At 36.2% G+C, this 18,409-nt stretch overlaps 2 protein-coding genes across 2 annotated transcripts in view; both read left to right on the top strand.

The window, feature by feature from the left end:
- LOC102846900 overlaps positions 1-18,409 on the top strand; it is a 79,759-nt gene that overhangs the window by 17,837 nt on the left and 43,513 nt on the right. The window lies entirely within an intron of this gene.
- SLC5A3 (solute carrier family 5 (sodium/myo-inositol cotransporter), member 3) lies at positions 5,177-7,333 on the top strand. The gene has a single exon (XM_006886742.1). It carries the CDS (start codon positions 5,177-5,179, stop codon positions 7,331-7,333), a length of 2,157 nt encoding a protein of 718 aa, XP_006886804.1.

The raw sequence follows: 18,409 nt of genomic DNA, 5'->3' as shown, positions 1-18,409 counted from the left end.
TTTAGATGATAAAAGTGTTTTTGTTCAAGAGATTTAAGGACATACTCAATATCAATTACACAGTTATATATTGTGCTGTCTTTAGCTCCCCTTATACATAATTTTTATTAGGAAAATGTGATTTTTAGTGTCATTTGTATATTAATTGCTATTACATTTATGATCTTTATTTTTTAAAGTAAGCACAAGTCTGTATGAACTATGAATATCATGATGCATATTCCTTTACTTGTATCTGCTTTATTAGATCTTGAATCAAGATGACAAGTCTTAAGTCGGCACATAGAATTTTTTATAAGTTTAGTTACTCATTTTTTGGTGTATATTTAACAGTATGTGATACCTAATGGTAGCAAAAGTCTCCATATATTGTTATCTTGGGGGGTAGGATGAGGAGAAAACTAAGTCTTAGGCATGCCCATGACTTTTTTTGGAACAAGTAAAAGTTTGGTAGATAAAGAAAGGTTATAATTTGGACAGTTAGGTTTTCAGAAATTTCTGTGTATCTAGTACTCTTGTCTCCAACTCATCTTTTTTTGTTGTATTAAAATAAGAACAAGACTGATCAGGGCTGCCATTGATAGCTGGACTGAGCTTGTTCAGACAGTTTCTGGAGTGTGCTGTTTTAAATCTAACTACAAAATAAAATAGAACACTGTTTTTGGTTAGTTTTGGGGTCTCTACAGTCATCTTTGATTTGTTAGCCCAGGTGCTTCATGGAATTTGGAGCTCTGACTACGTTTAGGGATTGTTTTTCTTGTTCATGGCTATCTTTGGAGAGTGACCCTGACCTTTGGTTTGTCCAAATTATCCCAGAGTCATTTCAGTAGTTTAAGAATTGATTTTAATTTGGTCTTTTTTCCTCTTTCCAGTTGGCCGAATACAACATATACTTTTGTCTACTTCTTTATTTTGATTAGGAGTTCTGGTGGTGTGGCGCAGTAAACATGTTGTACTGCTAACTAAATATTCAGCTGTTTGAATCCAAGGGAGAAAGAGGAAAACTCTCTTAATAAAAGATTTAAGTATAAAGGTTTGTAGTCTTAAAAAACCTAGTGGTAGCTTTCCATATGTCAGATTCTACTGTAGGATAGTGGGTTTGGTTTAGATTTATATCTTTTCTTCTTAATTCAGTCCATCTATATATGGAACCCACTTGCTGTTACGTTGATTCTGACTCACAGAACTACCGCATAGGGGTCTGAGGCTCTAAGTCTGAGGCCCTGCTTTATCTTTTTCCCTTTATGCAGCTTATTGGAACATATCAACACTTAATCCACTATGCCACCAGGACTCCTAACACATTGCCGCACACGTTTAAATTGACTACTGTGTTTAGATACATGTTTTGCCGTCATTTGCAGCAACGTGTTAATCACAGAAACTGTGCCAAAATTATATTTTAATTCTGTGTAAAACTGTCAAACCATTGCTTTCTAAGAACAAAGTCATCTTTTTTGGGGGAGAGTCTGCTGTTTGAAAACACTTGTGGTTGAGATTCTGTTAAGTTGTCCATCCTATTTGAGAACCTTTTTTTTTTTTCCCTTTATACTTTCTAGGAATCATGCTTTCACTGTGGATATAATTATTTAAAAAATGTGCTACCAAAGAACTAACCCATATACTTTCCATGACAATGATCATTTTATTACTTATTCCATATTCTCATACATAACTTGATTTGTGAACCACTTTAGTGCTCTAAATACAAAAATAAGCAAACTGAAAAGTTTCATTTTAGCTGAAGAAAGAAATTTCACAGCAACCAGGAAAATGTACATTGTATTTTTGTTGTAGATATGTTTACCAATTTAAAAGAAAGGAAACTTACTTTCTAGGAGTATGTGCAGTACCTAAAGGATGACGTTTAAGGCTATGACAATCTCACTTTATGACTAGAGCAGGAAATTAAGCTGTGTGCATGGAATTAAAGTATTTAATAAGTCTTTACCTTAAATGACATATTATTTGGTTTCATTTTTTCCTTTTCTAGTTTTCACCAGGTGCTGATCTCTGGATGCTTTTTTGTTTATATTTGAAGTATTAAAACCTGTCTGCAAGACTGGTATCCAGTAAGAAGGGTTTGTCAACGATGGCATTTTTGAAGGGTCTGAGGAGACATAGGCAGAAGGAGTTGAGGATTCAGTCTCGTGCTAAAGTTTGTCTCCCTTCCTCACCTATTCTGATCAGAACATGCCTTTTCTCCCTAGTTTACCTCCTTTTCTAGGACAGAAAAAGTTTAGACTTTGTGTAAAAATTGAACCACTAAACATTCAGTAGGAGCAGGAAATGGCTTAGATGCACTTTGTATAAATCCTGTTTGAAATTTTTGTTACTACAAAAGTCTGAATTAATTCTGATGGCATACATTGCACATTAGCGAGTTGAGCTGCTAAACCAGGGATGTGCTTCTCTAATGGGTTTGAATGCTCTATGGGTGGCTCTAAGTAGATAGATGGGCAGTCTCTTCCCATGCAATTTAATAGTCTCAAACCTAGTGGAGGGTCAACTATGAATCATTTCCAACTCGACAGCAGTGAGGCTTTTTTTTTAAAAAAAAAAGCCTGATGGTTGTGCTTCTTACTGATAGGGGAATGAAATGCTTATTTGTTTCTGAGCAGTTTGTTCTCTGAACAAGTAAGCTGCTATGCTGACCACTACAACTCTTCACTCTTAAGGGGGAAAAAAATCCCACAACCCAACCTGACAGTTTTCTTCTTAGAGAAACACATAGTTATTGTCACTGAGAAAACCAGTGCCTAAAGGGCCCACCCCTTCAGACCAGAGAGCTACACTTACTGAATAACTTTAAAGTAGTGGCCACAGTATGACTTGATTGCTGTGGCCAGGAGAGCTTGGTTGAAGATAGAATTTTAAGACTGGCAGCAACTTTTTGTTATTAAAACTTGCCCTGCTACTGAAACATTAAAGGTATGCTTTATATATTGTCTGCTAGTCCAGTGAAGAGATTTTATTTAAAATTTAGGTTGTCTCTTTATAGTAATGTCAAGGTATTTATTTTTTAAACTTAGGTTTTTGGAGTGGGGAAAGTGGTTATAGAAAGTGACCAATATTTTAGAATTTGGAAATTACAAATCTTAGCTAGTGTATTTTGTGATGTCTGCCAATTTTAATTACACCAATTGTTACTGATACTTAATTTTAATGAGCATTTACAGAGATTTTAGATTTCCATTCATTCATTGCTGCACTTCTCTTCTCTCCCCGCCCAGCCTCCCCACCAGTTCGCTCCTCTCTTTCAAAAGTAAAACACTCCTTCCCTGGTACACAATCACCCTGCACACCTCCCACCACTTGTGTTCTTAACATTTACTGTAGTGCTTTATTCTTAAAGCTAGGAAGTTTTATAAATTAGACCTAGTAACCTAATTCACTAGAGTATTTATATTGTAGAATTATTTTGTTCTTTTCCTAGCTCTAGTAGAGGGTATCAATGTTTTTAATATTTTGAGCAGTTTTGTCAGATAATGACTTTTGTATAATGTATAGGAGTTAGGTTTTTACTGCTAATTTTTAAAGAGAAATTTTATATTCATGAAAAAGAGTCTTTTATTAAACATAGGATCACATTTTACTCTGAGGTTGCTGCCTTATAGACTCGTGGATGAAACTGGGCTGAGTAGCATTGCTTTTATATGGACCTCTTATATATCAACTATAATTATAAATTATTTTAAACATTCAGAATTTGTCTCTTTTCCAGGAGAAAATGATCATACTTATAAAAATAATTTTAATGCCTGCTTTACAGTGATGATGTTAACCCATGACTGCAAAGTGACTGCTAACTGGATTACTGATTATAATTTGTCATTAATGTTGGGCATATATCTTTTTTTGTTTAGGTTTGGAAGATGTAAAATAATCACATTATCTTTCAGCCTTCCAAAAAATCTTTCCCCCTCTCTATCCTTAAGCACCAACAAATTGAGTTTAAAAATGCTCAATAAAATTGAACCTTGAGTCAATGTCTATATCCTCTAAGTTTCTCTTGGGTACGTTGACTGATGAAAATGAAGGAAAAAATGACATTTTAAAAATTTTCTATCTCCTTTTGACATCATCCTTCTAACCAGAAGAAAGGGAAAAAAAAACCAACACAAAATACCAACTTTCTGTAAATTGTATGCTCCCAATTTTATCAGTTTCTACAGTATTTCCCTTTAAGGTAGAAGTTAAGTCACAAATTATAAATTATCTATTATAGTACAGGTGTTCATTGCAGTAAGAGTTTTAAAAAGTTAACAGTATTTGATTGGCACAGGCTGAGCCATGCTTGGTTTAATAACTAGATGTCAGTGATAGCCCTTAGTGAACATATCTGCCTATTTTATCTAGCACCCTAACTAGATCATAAATTACATTATTCTTGGGATTTGTTGTACTTGAAGGTTGTTTGTACTTAAGATGAATAGATTTCCTCCTTCCCTAAGTATTCTAGGTGTTTTAAAATGCTCCCTGTTCCATTGTGAGACTGCCACAGTGTAAAACAAAGAACTATGTCATTGTATAGGCAGTTCTTATTTCCTAGAAAAGTTATGTCCATTTAGTTATGAAGGTGGTGAATTTTTATCCCTAGTTCAAAATGATAAAAATTTTTATTGACTTTAGTAATAGTGTAACTTAAGTAACAGCTATAATAGTGTAGATTATTCTTTTTGTGTGGAACTGAAGTGCATTTTAAAACATTCTGTTTTCTTTTTTATAAAGAATGTATTGTTGCGCCGTGTGTTTGCTAGACTGAAAGTTTCCTCATCACTTGGTGAGACCCTCCTCTAATACAATCTTTGTCTTTTGTCTTTGCTGCCTTGCAGGGTTGGTACAGTAGGCTTCACTAGACTTAGCTGCAACTCAGAATTTCTCCTCCAGCACCTGAGTAAATGCTGATGGTCTTGTGGAGAGTGGATTAAGAGTACGAGCTAAGTTCTCAATTCCAATTAAGAAGCGGAGGAAAATTTAAACTGTCTCCTTCAGTTTATCACAACCACCACCATCAAGACAGCAAACCAAAGGACAAAGACTTTGACCTGCTGTGTTGCTCTGTGTAGTCCAGTTCACGTATGGTTTACAGACTTGGCGTGGGGTACTACTACTAATAATAATAAAAAGTTGGACACTTCTGTCATTGGAAGCATTTATTCACAAAGTTACCAAAATGAGGGCTGTACTGGAGACAGCAGACATTGCCATAGTGGCGCTTTATTTTATCCTGGTCATGTGCATTGGGTTTTTTGCCATGTGGAAATCTAATAGAAGCACCGTAAGTGGATACTTCCTGGCAGGGCGCTCTATGACCTGGGTAGCAATTGGTGCCTCTCTATTTGTGAGCAATATCGGGAGTGAACACTTCATTGGGCTAGCAGGATCCGGAGCTGCAAGTGGATTTGCAGTGGGCGCATGGGAATTCAATGCCTTACTGCTTTTGCAACTTCTGGGATGGGTTTTCATCCCTATATACATCCGATCGGGGGTATACACCATGCCTGAATACTTGTCCAAGCGATTTGGTGGCCATAGGATTCAGGTGTATTTTGCAGCTTTGTCTCTGCTCCTCTATATCTTCACCAAACTCTCAGTGGATTTATATTCGGGTGCACTCTTTATCCAAGAATCTTTGGGTTGGAACCTTTATGTATCTGTCATCCTGCTCATTAGTATGACTGCCTTGCTGACTGTCACCGGAGGCCTTGTTGCTGTGATCTACACAGATACTCTACAAGCTCTGCTCATGATCATTGGGGCATTAACTCTCATGGTTATTAGCATGATGGAAATTGGTGGGTTTGAGGAAGTTAAGAGAAGGTACATGTTGGCTTCACCAAATGTTACTTCCATTTTATTGACATACAACCTTTCCAACACAAATTCTTGTAATGTTGACCCTAAGAAAGATGCCCTGAAAATGTTGCGGAATCCAACAGATGAAGATGTTCCCTGGCCTGGATTCATTCTTGGGCAGACTCCAGCATCAGTATGGTACTGGTGTGCTGACCAAGTCATCGTGCAGAGGGTTTTAGCAGCCAAAAATATTGCTCATGCTAAAGGCTCTACTCTTATGGCTGGCTTCTTGAAGCTCTTACCAATGTTTATCATAGTGGTCCCAGGAATGATTTCCAGGATACTGTTTGTTGATGATATAGCATGCATCAACCCAGAGCACTGCATGCAAGTATGTGGAAGCAGAGCTGGCTGCTCCAATATTGCCTACCCACGTCTGGTGATGAAGTTGGTTCCTGTGGGACTCCGGGGCCTAATGATGGCAGTAATGATTGCAGCTCTGATGAGTGACTTAGACTCTATTTTTAACAGTGCCAGCACCATATTTACCCTTGATGTATATAAACTCATCCGCAAGAGTGCAAGCTCCCGGGAACTAATGATTGTGGGGAGGATATTTGTGGCTTTTATGGTGGTCATCAGCATTGCATGGGTACCTATCATCGTGGAGATGCAAGGAGGCCAGATGTACCTTTACATTCAAGAGGTGGCAGATTATCTGACACCCCCAGTTGCAGCATTGTTCCTTCTGGCAATTTTCTGGAAGCGCTGCAATGAACAAGGGGCTTTCTATGGTGGAATGGCTGGCTTTGTTCTTGGAGCAGTTCGTTTAACACTAGCCTTTGCCTACCGTGCACCAGAGTGTGATCAACCTGATAATAGACCAGGCTTCATCAAAGATATCCATTACATGTATGTGGCCACAGCTTTGTTTTGGGTCACAGGACTCATTACTGTGATTGTTAGCCTTCTCACACCACCTCCCACAAAGGATCAGATTCGTACCACCACCTTTTGGTCTAAGAAGAGCCTGGTGGTAAAGGAGAGCTGTTCACCGAAAGATGAACCGTACAAAATGCAAGAGAAGAGCATTTTGCGATGTAGTGAGAATAGTGAGACCATCAACCACATAATTCCCAATGGGAAGTCAGAAGACAGTATTAAGGGTCTTCAGCCTGAAGATGTTAATTTGCTGGTGACCTGCAGAGAGGAGGGCAACCCAGTGGCTTCTTTGGGTCACTCTGAGGCAGAAACTCCAGTAGATGCTTATTCAAATGGACAAGCCGCCCTCATGGGTGACAAAGAGAGAAAGAAAGAAACAGAGGATGTAAGCCAGTACTGGAAGTTCATAGACTGGTTCTGTGGCTTTAAAAGTAAGAACCTCAGCAAGAGGAGTCTCAGAGACTTGATGGAAGAGGAGGCTGTCTGTTTACAAATGTTGGAAGAGACTCCAAAAGTTAAACTAATACTAAATATTGGACTTTTTGCTGTGTGTTCTCTTGGGATTTTCATGTTTGTTTATTTCTCCTTATGAACTTTTAAAGGGGCCCTGGTGATGCACTAGGTAAGCACTGGACTGCTAACCTGAAACGTCTTCAGTTTGAATCCACCAGCTGCTCTGTAGGAGAAAGATGTGCCATTCTGCTTCTGTAAAGATTTACAGCTTTGGAAATGCTGGGCAGTTCTACTCTGTCCTATAGGGTTACTGTGAGCTAGAATTGACTGCAGCAATGCATATGAACTTTTAAGGATATGGTGAGAGACTAACTTAAGAAAATACTGGTTTTTGGGGAAAAAATGTAACCGCATCTCTCAGGCATTGTTTACGCTGTAACTTTTAGCCAAATTTTACTTAGAAAATCATCTATTCGCAGGACTTTTATTCTCCCAGAGAAGGATGAAAGTAAATCTTCAACTTAAATGAAGCAAAACTTATTTAGCAGACTGAATTGTACAAATGTGGTTTAAAATTTTATACCAAAGTAAAGGGCGACCACCTATTCAATATAGAGCATTTAGAATAAAGTAGATGTTAAGAGATCACAAAAAGGTAGTCTGTGTTGCAAAGTCTTGGTAGACCACCTAATCCTGTAGTAGAAGACTCGCTCATTTCAAAGTTTTTGTCTGTCTCTGTAATCCTGACTACCATGTTAAACTAATTTCCTAGGTATTATACAATCAATTATATATAGAAAAATCTAATGTGCTTGTTTGATATTAGTTACAGGACTAATTAGTTTGTTTGCCAGGTTCATTTTGTTAGCATGAGCCTGTGGATTTTGATTGCCAAAAAGAAAGGTAGACTATTTTACTATAATTATTCCCCTAGCACCAGGCTATAAGATGGGGGAAATTTTCTCATTACTTTCACTACCACCACCTTCCTATCCCTTTCTGTTTTTCCTTTTTTGGCTCAAATATGAACAATACTCAAATGACCATTAAGAAAAAGCATCATTGAATCTTATGACCAAAATTAAAGTTAATCTTAGGACCAAAATGAAATTTGTTCATATAGTCTGGTGATTCAACTTATGCTATTTAGGACCAAAATGAAGGTTGTTCATATAGTCTTTAGCTTATTCTATACAGATGATTTACTCATACTCCACTAATTGTCTAGCTCCCCCCCCCATTTGATAATGTTCTTAATTAGCCAGATACTTTCCCAAATGGAAGATCTGTCCAAAAATTTGACAATGCCTTTGTGTTGGGGTAATAAGTTTAGATCATGGTATGTTGAGGTTGACATAATTATGAAATCATGTTTAAATCCTTTATGTATTTTTTCCCCCTGAATGTATCTTTTTACCCTCTCAAAAGACTTGCCATTTGCACATGGCCTCTGCATTTTTTGTTTAGAAATTAGTTTTTGAGCCCATGGATGTTATGCTGTAAACTGACCATCAGTAACTGCTCAGAGGACATACTTGCTAGAGTGTCAGCATAGGCTTTCTACAGTGTGGATAGCTTGAGCACAAGGGGCCCTGGGCAAGATACCTATTTCTAGGCATAGTAATGTGGAGGATGTTAAAGGACTAGTGTATGTAATTCTAAGACCTTGTATCTTAACATGGCATGGTACTCAGTTGGTACTTCAAATTGATTGCCATCTAATTTTCATAGACAAAAGATTTCCCTTTAGTGAGTCTGAGGTATGATAGAAGCCAGAGAAAAGTTCTACAGATTATATAGCTATGTGTTTGTATGTGCTTAACACTATTCATTATTCCCTCTGTAAGATGAAGAAGCAAATTGTGTATCTACTTTCTTTTCTTTAATCTGATAATTTTTAAATTGCATGCTTTTATTAAGCTTATATTCTTTAGGAAAATGGTTACTTTTATATCTACTTTTGTAGATTTTTTTAACAAAACTCAGTCCTAATGACTTTCAAATTTTTTAGTCTTTAAACTACTTTCATTTTAAACTTGGTGAGTCCAATTTGGTCCCAAATGTCTTCCCATCTCCAGGAGACTTTCTGCTGGACTGAGTCTATAGATGAGGACAGTTCCTGTATGAGGAGCATGTGTTTGAGAGCTTAGTGCCTTGTAGAACTTTTCCCCCTGTTTCATTGCTGACTTTTTAAAAACTTGGGGCCACATAGATTGGGACTATCTTTTTCTTGTGTAGAGATTGAGGCTGAGCTGTCCAAGGTTACCAGTCTTCAATAAGAACAGAAACCACATCTCTAAATCTGGACTCAGGATCTATCCATTAAATAATTCTTCCTTTGAGACAGCATTTTGATATTTGGAGACATAATTTAATTTTTTTTTAAATCGGAATTAAGTTTTAGGAATTGTATTTTACTCTCTACACATTACTGTATAACTTTGGGAAGTAGCAAATTGGCTCAGCAGCTTTCTACCCTTTCTGCTTACAAAATAAATAAAGGTTGGTTTTGGATTTTTCTCCCCCTTTATTTAATACTGACTCTTTATAGTTTGTAGTTTTAGGGTTCATCTACCTTCTTCCTCTTGTAAGATACGTAAATGCATCATCTTGTGTCTGTCTGTATATAGCAATAGGTCAAGTTTGGATTACTGATGTCTGTAAATAAGGAATGACTATTATAACATATCCATTAAGATTGCTTATTCTTGCCATTGTAAACATCAATTTTTTAGACTGAAGTCCCTAAAGCTTGTCTTCTTTACTATTTTCCAGTAATAGAGAATATGCTTGAATGAGGATGTGGATTGCTGATTGCAACTTCCTTTTAGGGTACCAGTCTTCAGTCTATATTCCATTAGGATGATTGTTCTGGAATGATACTTGGTCTATTTTAAGCTAGTAGAATGTTTGTACTTAATCTAAATGATGACATTGCTCTCTACATAAGCAAGTATGTTTTTATATTAGCTCTCAAGCTAAGATGCAGAATTAACTGGTAAGGACTGAAATGATTATTTAACTAAAAAAAATAAAAATGAGATGAATACATTGCTCTCCTAAGGTGGAGAAAAATACTGTCTTAACAACTGTTAAAGAGAAGCTCTTGCAGTGCTCTGATAACGCATTTGACTGTTAACCAAAAGGTTGGCAGTTCAAACCCACCAATGTACTCCTTGAGTGAAAGAATGTGGCAGTTTACTTCCATAAAGATTTACAGTCTTGAAAACCCTGTGGGCAGTTCTACTCTGTCCTACAACAGTCACTGTGAGTTGGAATCAACTCTGTGGCAATGAATTTGGGTTTGGAGATCAACTATTAGTAAGTCCTAGTTTGGAAGTCTGTCCCCCCAATAGGTAACCTAGTCTCATTCTGTGATGACAAGAGCCTGTTACTTTGATACACAGACCGGATATTGGCTGGAACTTTTTATTTGTCTTGTATCATATTCCTGTCCTGAATGGATGGACTCTCTTCCCCAGCCATTCTCCTCTCCTCAGGAAGTTGTATCACCCTTGTTCGTTAGGTTGGAGAAACATTGCCCAGACCTTCCTTTTCACCTGCTTCCACATATTCCTATCTTAAAGAGGCAGGCCAGGAACACAATAACTTAGCAGAGCCATAACTCTAAAGCGTAGTCCTGCAAGACTACCCAGTTTTCAATGAAACTGCATTTTAAGAATTGCATCTTTCAGAGATCATCCTAGACATGACAGAAGGCTAAGGTAGGGTGAGGGGTCTTGTCAAAAAAATTGGACAAGCAATTGGTCTTGAAATGTATATTCTCAGCCCCCTGTTAGGTTAGGAACATAAATTCCTCCTCCCTCTAATGTTACTTAGTAGTGTATGGAATATTTTCGTTCTTGAGCCCTGTGACCTATTAAAAGCTAGGCCTTCCTTCAACATTCCCACTTAGCTTCTTCCCTTAGCATATTCTTGTTCTTAAGGTTGTTGGATTTTCATCGGAGATAAAATAGCTAGAAGGTAACATGGATATCTCATAGTAACATTGTTATTATTCCCCAGATTTGGGTTGTGAGAAGAGAAATACTAGACCATTTGGGTTAGATTATATAGGGACTTGTGCGGACAAAGTTTTTCTGTAACTGGGAGATACAGACACAAACAGCTTGTTCAGTTTAAAATCTAAAAACTTAGAATCATTCATTGAATTCCATCTTGTCTGTCAATCTTATTTAAACCACATAAGATTATGGTACCAATGAATAAGATCTAGTCTGTTAAACTCTGATTTGATGTTAAATATTATGAAGAATGAATTTGTTAACACATTGAAGTTTAAAGTGACTGAAAGTAGTAATATTTTAGTAGAAAATACAGTTTTTAGGCTTCATTATTCATAAGATTTCTCATTAGCCAGGTGTTAAAATTTGCTTTAAGTCATGTCGCTGTTGACAATAGCTGGAGCTGACTTTACAGTTAGGCTATATTTCTGTATCTGTATTCCCACCTCCCATTCAGAGAGACTGGTCTTTTACTTGTCTTCTCTTATATTGCTTCACTGATTCACCTGTTCCTTAACACTTAACACATCCATATTTTGGTATTTTAGCAGCTCTGTTCAGGCTTACCACTGTGGTGGTATTTAAAAATGCTGCTTTGCCCCAGTATTGAGGAATTAGATGTATGAAACAGTTGTTTTTAAGTATACTAAGTTTCTTAAGCCTAAAATGTTAATTCTCAAGCATTTTTTTTGGCTTATTTTATATTGATTAGTAAGAGATACGCTAGTAACTCATCAGTTTTATATTTAAAATTCCTTTTTCAGAAGTTAGAAAGTGAGCAGTTAAAATCCATGTGAGTCATTTTGGAAGGATGGTATCACATTGAAGAGAGATATTGGAGTTTATGTTTTGATGCAAAAAAGGTTCTAGAAATGAAAGTGGTTAGTGGGCATAGAAATATTGATTGAGCTTTTTATATTGCAGTAAACCCTGCAAAGGCAAGAACTTCTATATTCTGGAAATCAGAGAAGGAACCTTTAAATATTTTCTACTGTTAGAGATAGAAAAGTGATGAAATTAGACTGTCCAAAGAGGAAAATCTTGTACAACCTGAAAAAACAAGGCAGTTTGGTCAGGCTGTCACTGTTTTTATTGTATTTAGATTGAGGTTAGAATGCATAAGAATTAATCTTGTTGACTTTTCTCCAGGCTACAAATCCCCTTTTTTCTTCTTCATTAATATAATTTCTCTACTTGATAAACTTTCTGTCAAATTCTCACTCTTGGAAGACTTTTTTTTCTACTTCAACTTTTAGGAAAGAATTTCATCAAAGTTTAATTGTTGGGCTTTTCCAACACTGAGTCCCTCACCATTATTCGCAGTCATGTTTTTATTTAACCTTTTCCTGTGCTTGAGATTAAGGCTTCATCCTGCTAACTTCACCTTTAAAGAAATGTTGAGAGAGTTCACATAATTTCAGTTTCTGTTACCATCTCAGATCCTTTATAAAGGATGGATTCATCGTTTATATTTGAGAATGTTAATGTGCTGTCAAGTTGACTATGATCTTTATCATTACTCTCTTCCACTTTACATTTTAAGGAAGTGTTACATGGTGTCAAGTCACCTGTGTACAACAGCTCTCAAGCCTGCCCTGTCCTGCGACAGTCTTACTTTGACTCACCTACCCCCATTGCCTTACTTTACTGTATCAATTAATCTCATTCAGGGTCTTTCTCTCCTGCACTGTCCCTCCTCCCTTCCAGCCATGAGGATTGATCCCTCCTGGCCACATGCCCAAAGTCTGGGAGATGAGCCTCAAAATCCTAGCTAGTCTCCAAGGAGAAACTTGGTTTCACCCTCTCCAAGACAGACCTATTTGTTTTCTTGGCAGTCTGTGGTATGTTCAATACTCTTCTCCAGCTCCACAACTCAAAGTCATAAATTCTTCTGTCATCCTTAGTCACTGTCTACTTTTAAGAAAGTACTATCCTTAACCTGAGACTGTTGAATTAAGTTTGTAACCTTATATAGTAAAATTTTGGTCACTTGCATTCACAGTTTGATTTAAAAGGGCTGCTGGACTAAAGTATGCAGTTGAAGGGAAAAGACAAAACACAAGTGTGCTTTGAGATTTTTAATGTAGGAGCTATGGTTTTGCTCTCTATGGACAGACACAATACCATTATTGGTGCTCTTAATAATGATAACTCGCTCCCAATTCAAGGCAATTTATGTTTAGCCAACTTTAAAGAAGCTGGTTGGCAGAATTCACAACTTACAATGTATTTTTTTTTTTTAATCTTGGAAAATTCACTCTGCTCCTGAATTGAGTGCTCACATTTTCTATTCCTGAAGGCCAAATTAGTCTTGGAAAAGAATGTCTCAAGTTAGCCTAGACTTCTCAAGGCAGAGTGTTCCTTTATAATGATTTTTTTGTTGTTGTTTTAAAAAGTGAAAATTGAAATTGGACTTCTTGCTCTTCCTGAGATCTCAAATTGGCAGAAGTTAGTGTAATCCATGATCTGCCTCTGAAATGTATGTGTTTTGATTAGTGCCTTTTGTTGCCATTATTGACTGCCCGTTTGCATCTTTCCCCCTTTCTTTATAGAAAACTCATTTGTTAATATTGCTCTTAAAAGTTTTGTTCCATAGTAGAAGGAGTGAAAAAAATTATATATGCAGGTTTTGTGTAGGTTTCAGGAAACCAGATAGCTTTCTCTGTGTTGATGTTGTAGTTTATACATTATTTATTTGTATTTGCTTAATGCTCACTTAAACATTTAAAATTATTGATACTAGTTCTGAGAGTGTATTTTATTGATGGCCTAGTGCAGTCTGTGAAAGCAATTCATTTTCCATTATAGAGAAAAGCTAAAGTCCATAGAAAGCACAAAGTCATGTTCATTATATACATATGTATCTTCACATGTAGAAAGCACAAGATTAGTAGTGTTCTCAATATCCCACAAGTGCCAATTTTAAAACCACCAGGTATTGTTATGAAAAAGAGGACCACAGTGTTGCAACCCCTGAGCAGTGAGTCTAAATGACTCAACAAAGTAGTCTGAGTAAAATTGTACTGCTTGCCTTTGATGAAAGGCAAGAATAGAAATAATCAAGAATTCTGTAATTATATTGGAGATACTAACAGTAATGAAGTCTGAGCTCTTCCCCATAAGCTGGAACTTTTTTTTTTTTTTTAAGAAAAAGAGATGGAGTTGACTTCTACATTTCTGGTGAAACACTTTTTAGACAAACTTCTGCTTTAACCTGTAGAGCCATTAGAGGGTTTGGTTTGTCTGTCTTAAACAATCTTAAATCATTTGGAAGTCTTATTTACCATCAACAGTGTCTGAAAACCCCCCAAAAACTTGACATTTTAACAGGGCAAATATTTCTTGTCTTTAATTTTTTATTGGTTTGTCTTTGAGAAGTGGGTACTATATTTTTAATGTGCTTGACTTGCTTCTTAAGTGTTGTGAATACCAAACTAATTCTGAGACAGGTCTTCCAAATGAGTTACAATGCTTTTCTGGATGGCTATAAGTGGCTAAAGGATTATTTTACCAGTGCTTGTACTCTCTTCAAAATTTGATTAAATCTGTGAATGTGTATGCAGAAAAAGGAAATAGTGTTCCCACTTCACTCAAGCATTGCCTTTCTCATACTCTTCACTTTATTCAACTCTGAAATAGTTCATTTTTATCAAGAAAGAATACTTCTTTCTTTTTTAATATTTCTCATATATGAAAACAAACCACCCTCAGAATGGGGAGAATTCTCTATTCTCTGCTTTGTATATTTATCTTCTTAAGAAAAGACTTGGTCAACTCCATGTCCAGAATGAATATTATAGCTTGTATAGTCTTAATGTGATAAGCTTTATTAGTTAACCCAACAGATCCCTCCCCCAACCCAGCAGAGAATTAGGTAGGTATCTACACCATTATAATATTCAAACCTCAGGCTGGGGAAACCAAAAGAGAAGAATGCTAGAAATGCAGGACAAGGAATAGTTGAGTATATCTTTGGCTTAGTAAGTAATGATAAAATGCAAAATAGTTAAAATCTGTTCATCCTATATATTATGTGTTTTGTACCTTGAGATGTTCTTAAATTTTAAATAGCTTGTAAGAACTTTAATAAAGAATGCCTTTGAAGATTCCATTGGCAGAATAATTTTCGTTTCATTTGTAATTCCATGGAAAACTACTTTAATTAGCTGAAGTGAAAGTAATCCTAGTGGTGTACATATGTATAATTAGAATTTTCTAATTTCACTGTGAGATCTCTAACTTTTGAGTTGACAAACAGATCAGATCTTTTGCTCATGGACTTTTCTGTGGAGTTAAGATGCAAAAGCTTTATTTTATTATTATTTTTTACTAATGGCATATTTTACATTATTGTCAAATGATGGTGTGGAATTTGTTTCTCTGCTTTCCTCCACCATTATCGCTTCAGTTTAGAAATTGCCAACACAGTTCAGAAAGGGATTGACCCATTTTTTCTTCGGACATTCAGCTTTCTGTTCAGACTGATGTTGGTGATCACATATGAACTTGAGCTATGCTTACCAGTGCTTTTTTTCTCTTTTTTTCTTTTTCTGATGAGGTGAATATCAAAAATAGTTGCTGTGCAAAAGTAAGTAGTCTTCTTCAAGAAGAAAACCAATTCCTTTTCTAATAATATCCTGTGAAATCGTTTCATTCATTCCTTTATTTTTAAGCCAAATGTCAGCAAAGTACTGCTGCCTTTATGTAGTAATTTTGATACGTATTAATGTATTTTTAAAGATGCTTACATTAAAGAATGTTTTTTCTCAGTGGCCTGCCTATTATGCTTTATTCAGATCTTCTGTAAAAGACCAGTCAATACACTGGGGGTGTGTATTGTATACATGTATTATTTGTTGTCATGTGTTTTAGACCAAACATTATTAATGAAATTGTTAATTTTGTCAATAAGGTTTTTGAATTGTGAACTGATTTCCAGTTTACTTTCCATTGCCCATTGCTTATTTTAAAAAGTGATTAATTGGGTTAATTTGACTGTAAAATATTTTAGTTGCAAGCAGAGTTGAATTTGGTATGAACTAGGTTACTTCCATATTGAAAGGAATACAGTGAAAATGTAGATTTAAGATGGTTAACCATTCATGACAATTCTAACTTGGCTATTCTAACCTACAAGCAGATTTTAAAAATTGTAGACATGTATGATTTTGGTTTAATGTGTTTTTAAAAGTGTTATTGCTGTTTAAAAAACATGAAGCAAATCTGCTAAAGAGCTGTCAGTTACTGACTCAGTGTAAGATGCACTGTTCTCTGTGTACTGTGTGTTGTTATTTTGCTAGCTGCTGCATTAGCATTCAAAAGTATTTGGAAACTTAAGATGAACTACATTTCTTGCAAAAATACATTCTTTTCTGTGGTATTTTGTCCTGTATCTGAAGTATAGTAATAATTTTATGGAAATGTTAGCACTTCTGTACCAACTTTGAATAAAATGAAAAATTTAACTTCTGTGAATGAGTGTTTTTAGTCTGAACCTGAGTCTTCTTTTATAAATCTAGTGTTGTTAACAGCTCAGTTCCTCTGGATAATTGTCAAAAGAATCTGTCACTTCTCATTACTTATTTAGGGAGCTCTAGTGAGTGTCTTGATGGTTTGAATTCACCAGTGACTCCCAGTGAGAAAGATGGACAGTTTCCTTCAGTTGGCCTTTACCGCCTGGAAAACGTTTTAGAGTTGCTGGGAGTTGGAACCAACTCTAGCAGTTGGACTATGAGGAATTTATTTACTCACTTACAGGTATTGCCTGAGAATTGAGTTATAGACAGAACAATGAGTAAATTATTTTTACTTAAAATTTTGGAATATTTTCACACTTAAAGGTACAAGAAAAAGGAATTTAAGAATAATTCTACAGGTTAACTATCATTAATACTTTTCCATATTTTGCCTTGTCCCTCCTGTTTAGAAACATTTTACATAACTATTTTGAGTGTAAATAGTAGGCATTTCTCCTTCTACTTAAATACTTGGTTATATTAAGACAGGGACTGTCAGTCACATAAATAACTACAATATAATTTATGATCAAAACCAATAATGTAACAATATTTTAATCTAGAGACTTTGTTCAGGTATTGCTAGTTCCACTAATATTTTTTTTAAATTTTAATCCAGTACCCAGATACTGAATGTCACTTCTTTTTTTTTTTTTACTATACTCACAGGGAATTTTTTAGAAAATTTAACAGATTACCATTCAGATTACTGCCCTCAGCCCAGACATTTCTCAAGCGTGATCCTAGGTGCTGTGACTTCATCCTCATGGGTTAAGTCAGTGGTAGTAAGTTCCCTTATTTATGGCAGTTATGGCTGCTTTTTTCAGTTCTCCAGCAAGGTTGGGAGGAACAGCTCTCTCATGTTGATCTTTGGTTGTCTGCTGAAGCTGTTGTTACTCTTACAGATCCAGGTCTGACTGGTGCAGGAGGAATCTCTAGCTCCAGAGGATGTATGCTCCACTATGTGCTTCCTCTTTTCTTGCAGATTTTCTGCTGCTGAACCTGTTCAATTTAAACCTGATGGAATAGGCAAACTAGCCATAATCTCCTTGTTTAAGTTGGTGACTAGGGAAGACATTTTGAAACACTAACTCAACAGCACATCCGGAAAGACCTTGAATCTAGTAAGAGTTTCCAAGTATGAGTTGAAATAAGAGAGCAAGAAGTTCCAGTCACTGCTAGAGTTACCAGAAACCAAGACAGAGAAAAGAGATGTTGATTGTTAACAGTTTCAGCTTTCTGGGTTCCACAGTTTCAATCTCTTCTCCGTCTATCATGATGCTGCCAGTTGGCCCAGTGGTGAGAATATGTTTTCTTGATGTTGAGCTTCAATTTATATTGAAGACTAATGTCCTTGACTCTCTGTAGCAAATGCTTCATGTCTTCCTCAGTTACGTGTAAGATTGTGTCATCTGCATAATGCAGATTTTTGAAGTCTTCCTCCAACCCTGATGCTGCATTCCTCCATAAAATGACCAACCTTTTAAATTACCTGTTCTCCATAAAGATTTAAAAGGTATGGAGACTGGACATAACCCTGATGCACTTTTGAACCCAGTGTTTCCTTGCTCTGTTCTGACAGCTTCCTTCTGGTCCAAGTATAGGCTTTGTATGAGCACAATCAGGTCTTCTAGGATTCCCAGTCTTCTCAAAGCCACACTTAGTTGTGATCCG

The sequence above is a fragment of the Elephantulus edwardii genome, unplaced genomic scaffold, assembly GCF_000299155.1.
Source record: "Elephantulus edwardii isolate Elephantulus edwardi_28Jun2011 unplaced genomic scaffold, EleEdw1.0 scaffold00051, whole genome shotgun sequence".
Taxonomy (NCBI): domain Eukaryota; kingdom Metazoa; phylum Chordata; class Mammalia; order Macroscelidea; family Macroscelididae; genus Elephantulus; species Elephantulus edwardii.
Note: the sequence above shows the minus strand (reverse complement) of the source record. Positions and strands in the feature narration are given on the sequence as shown.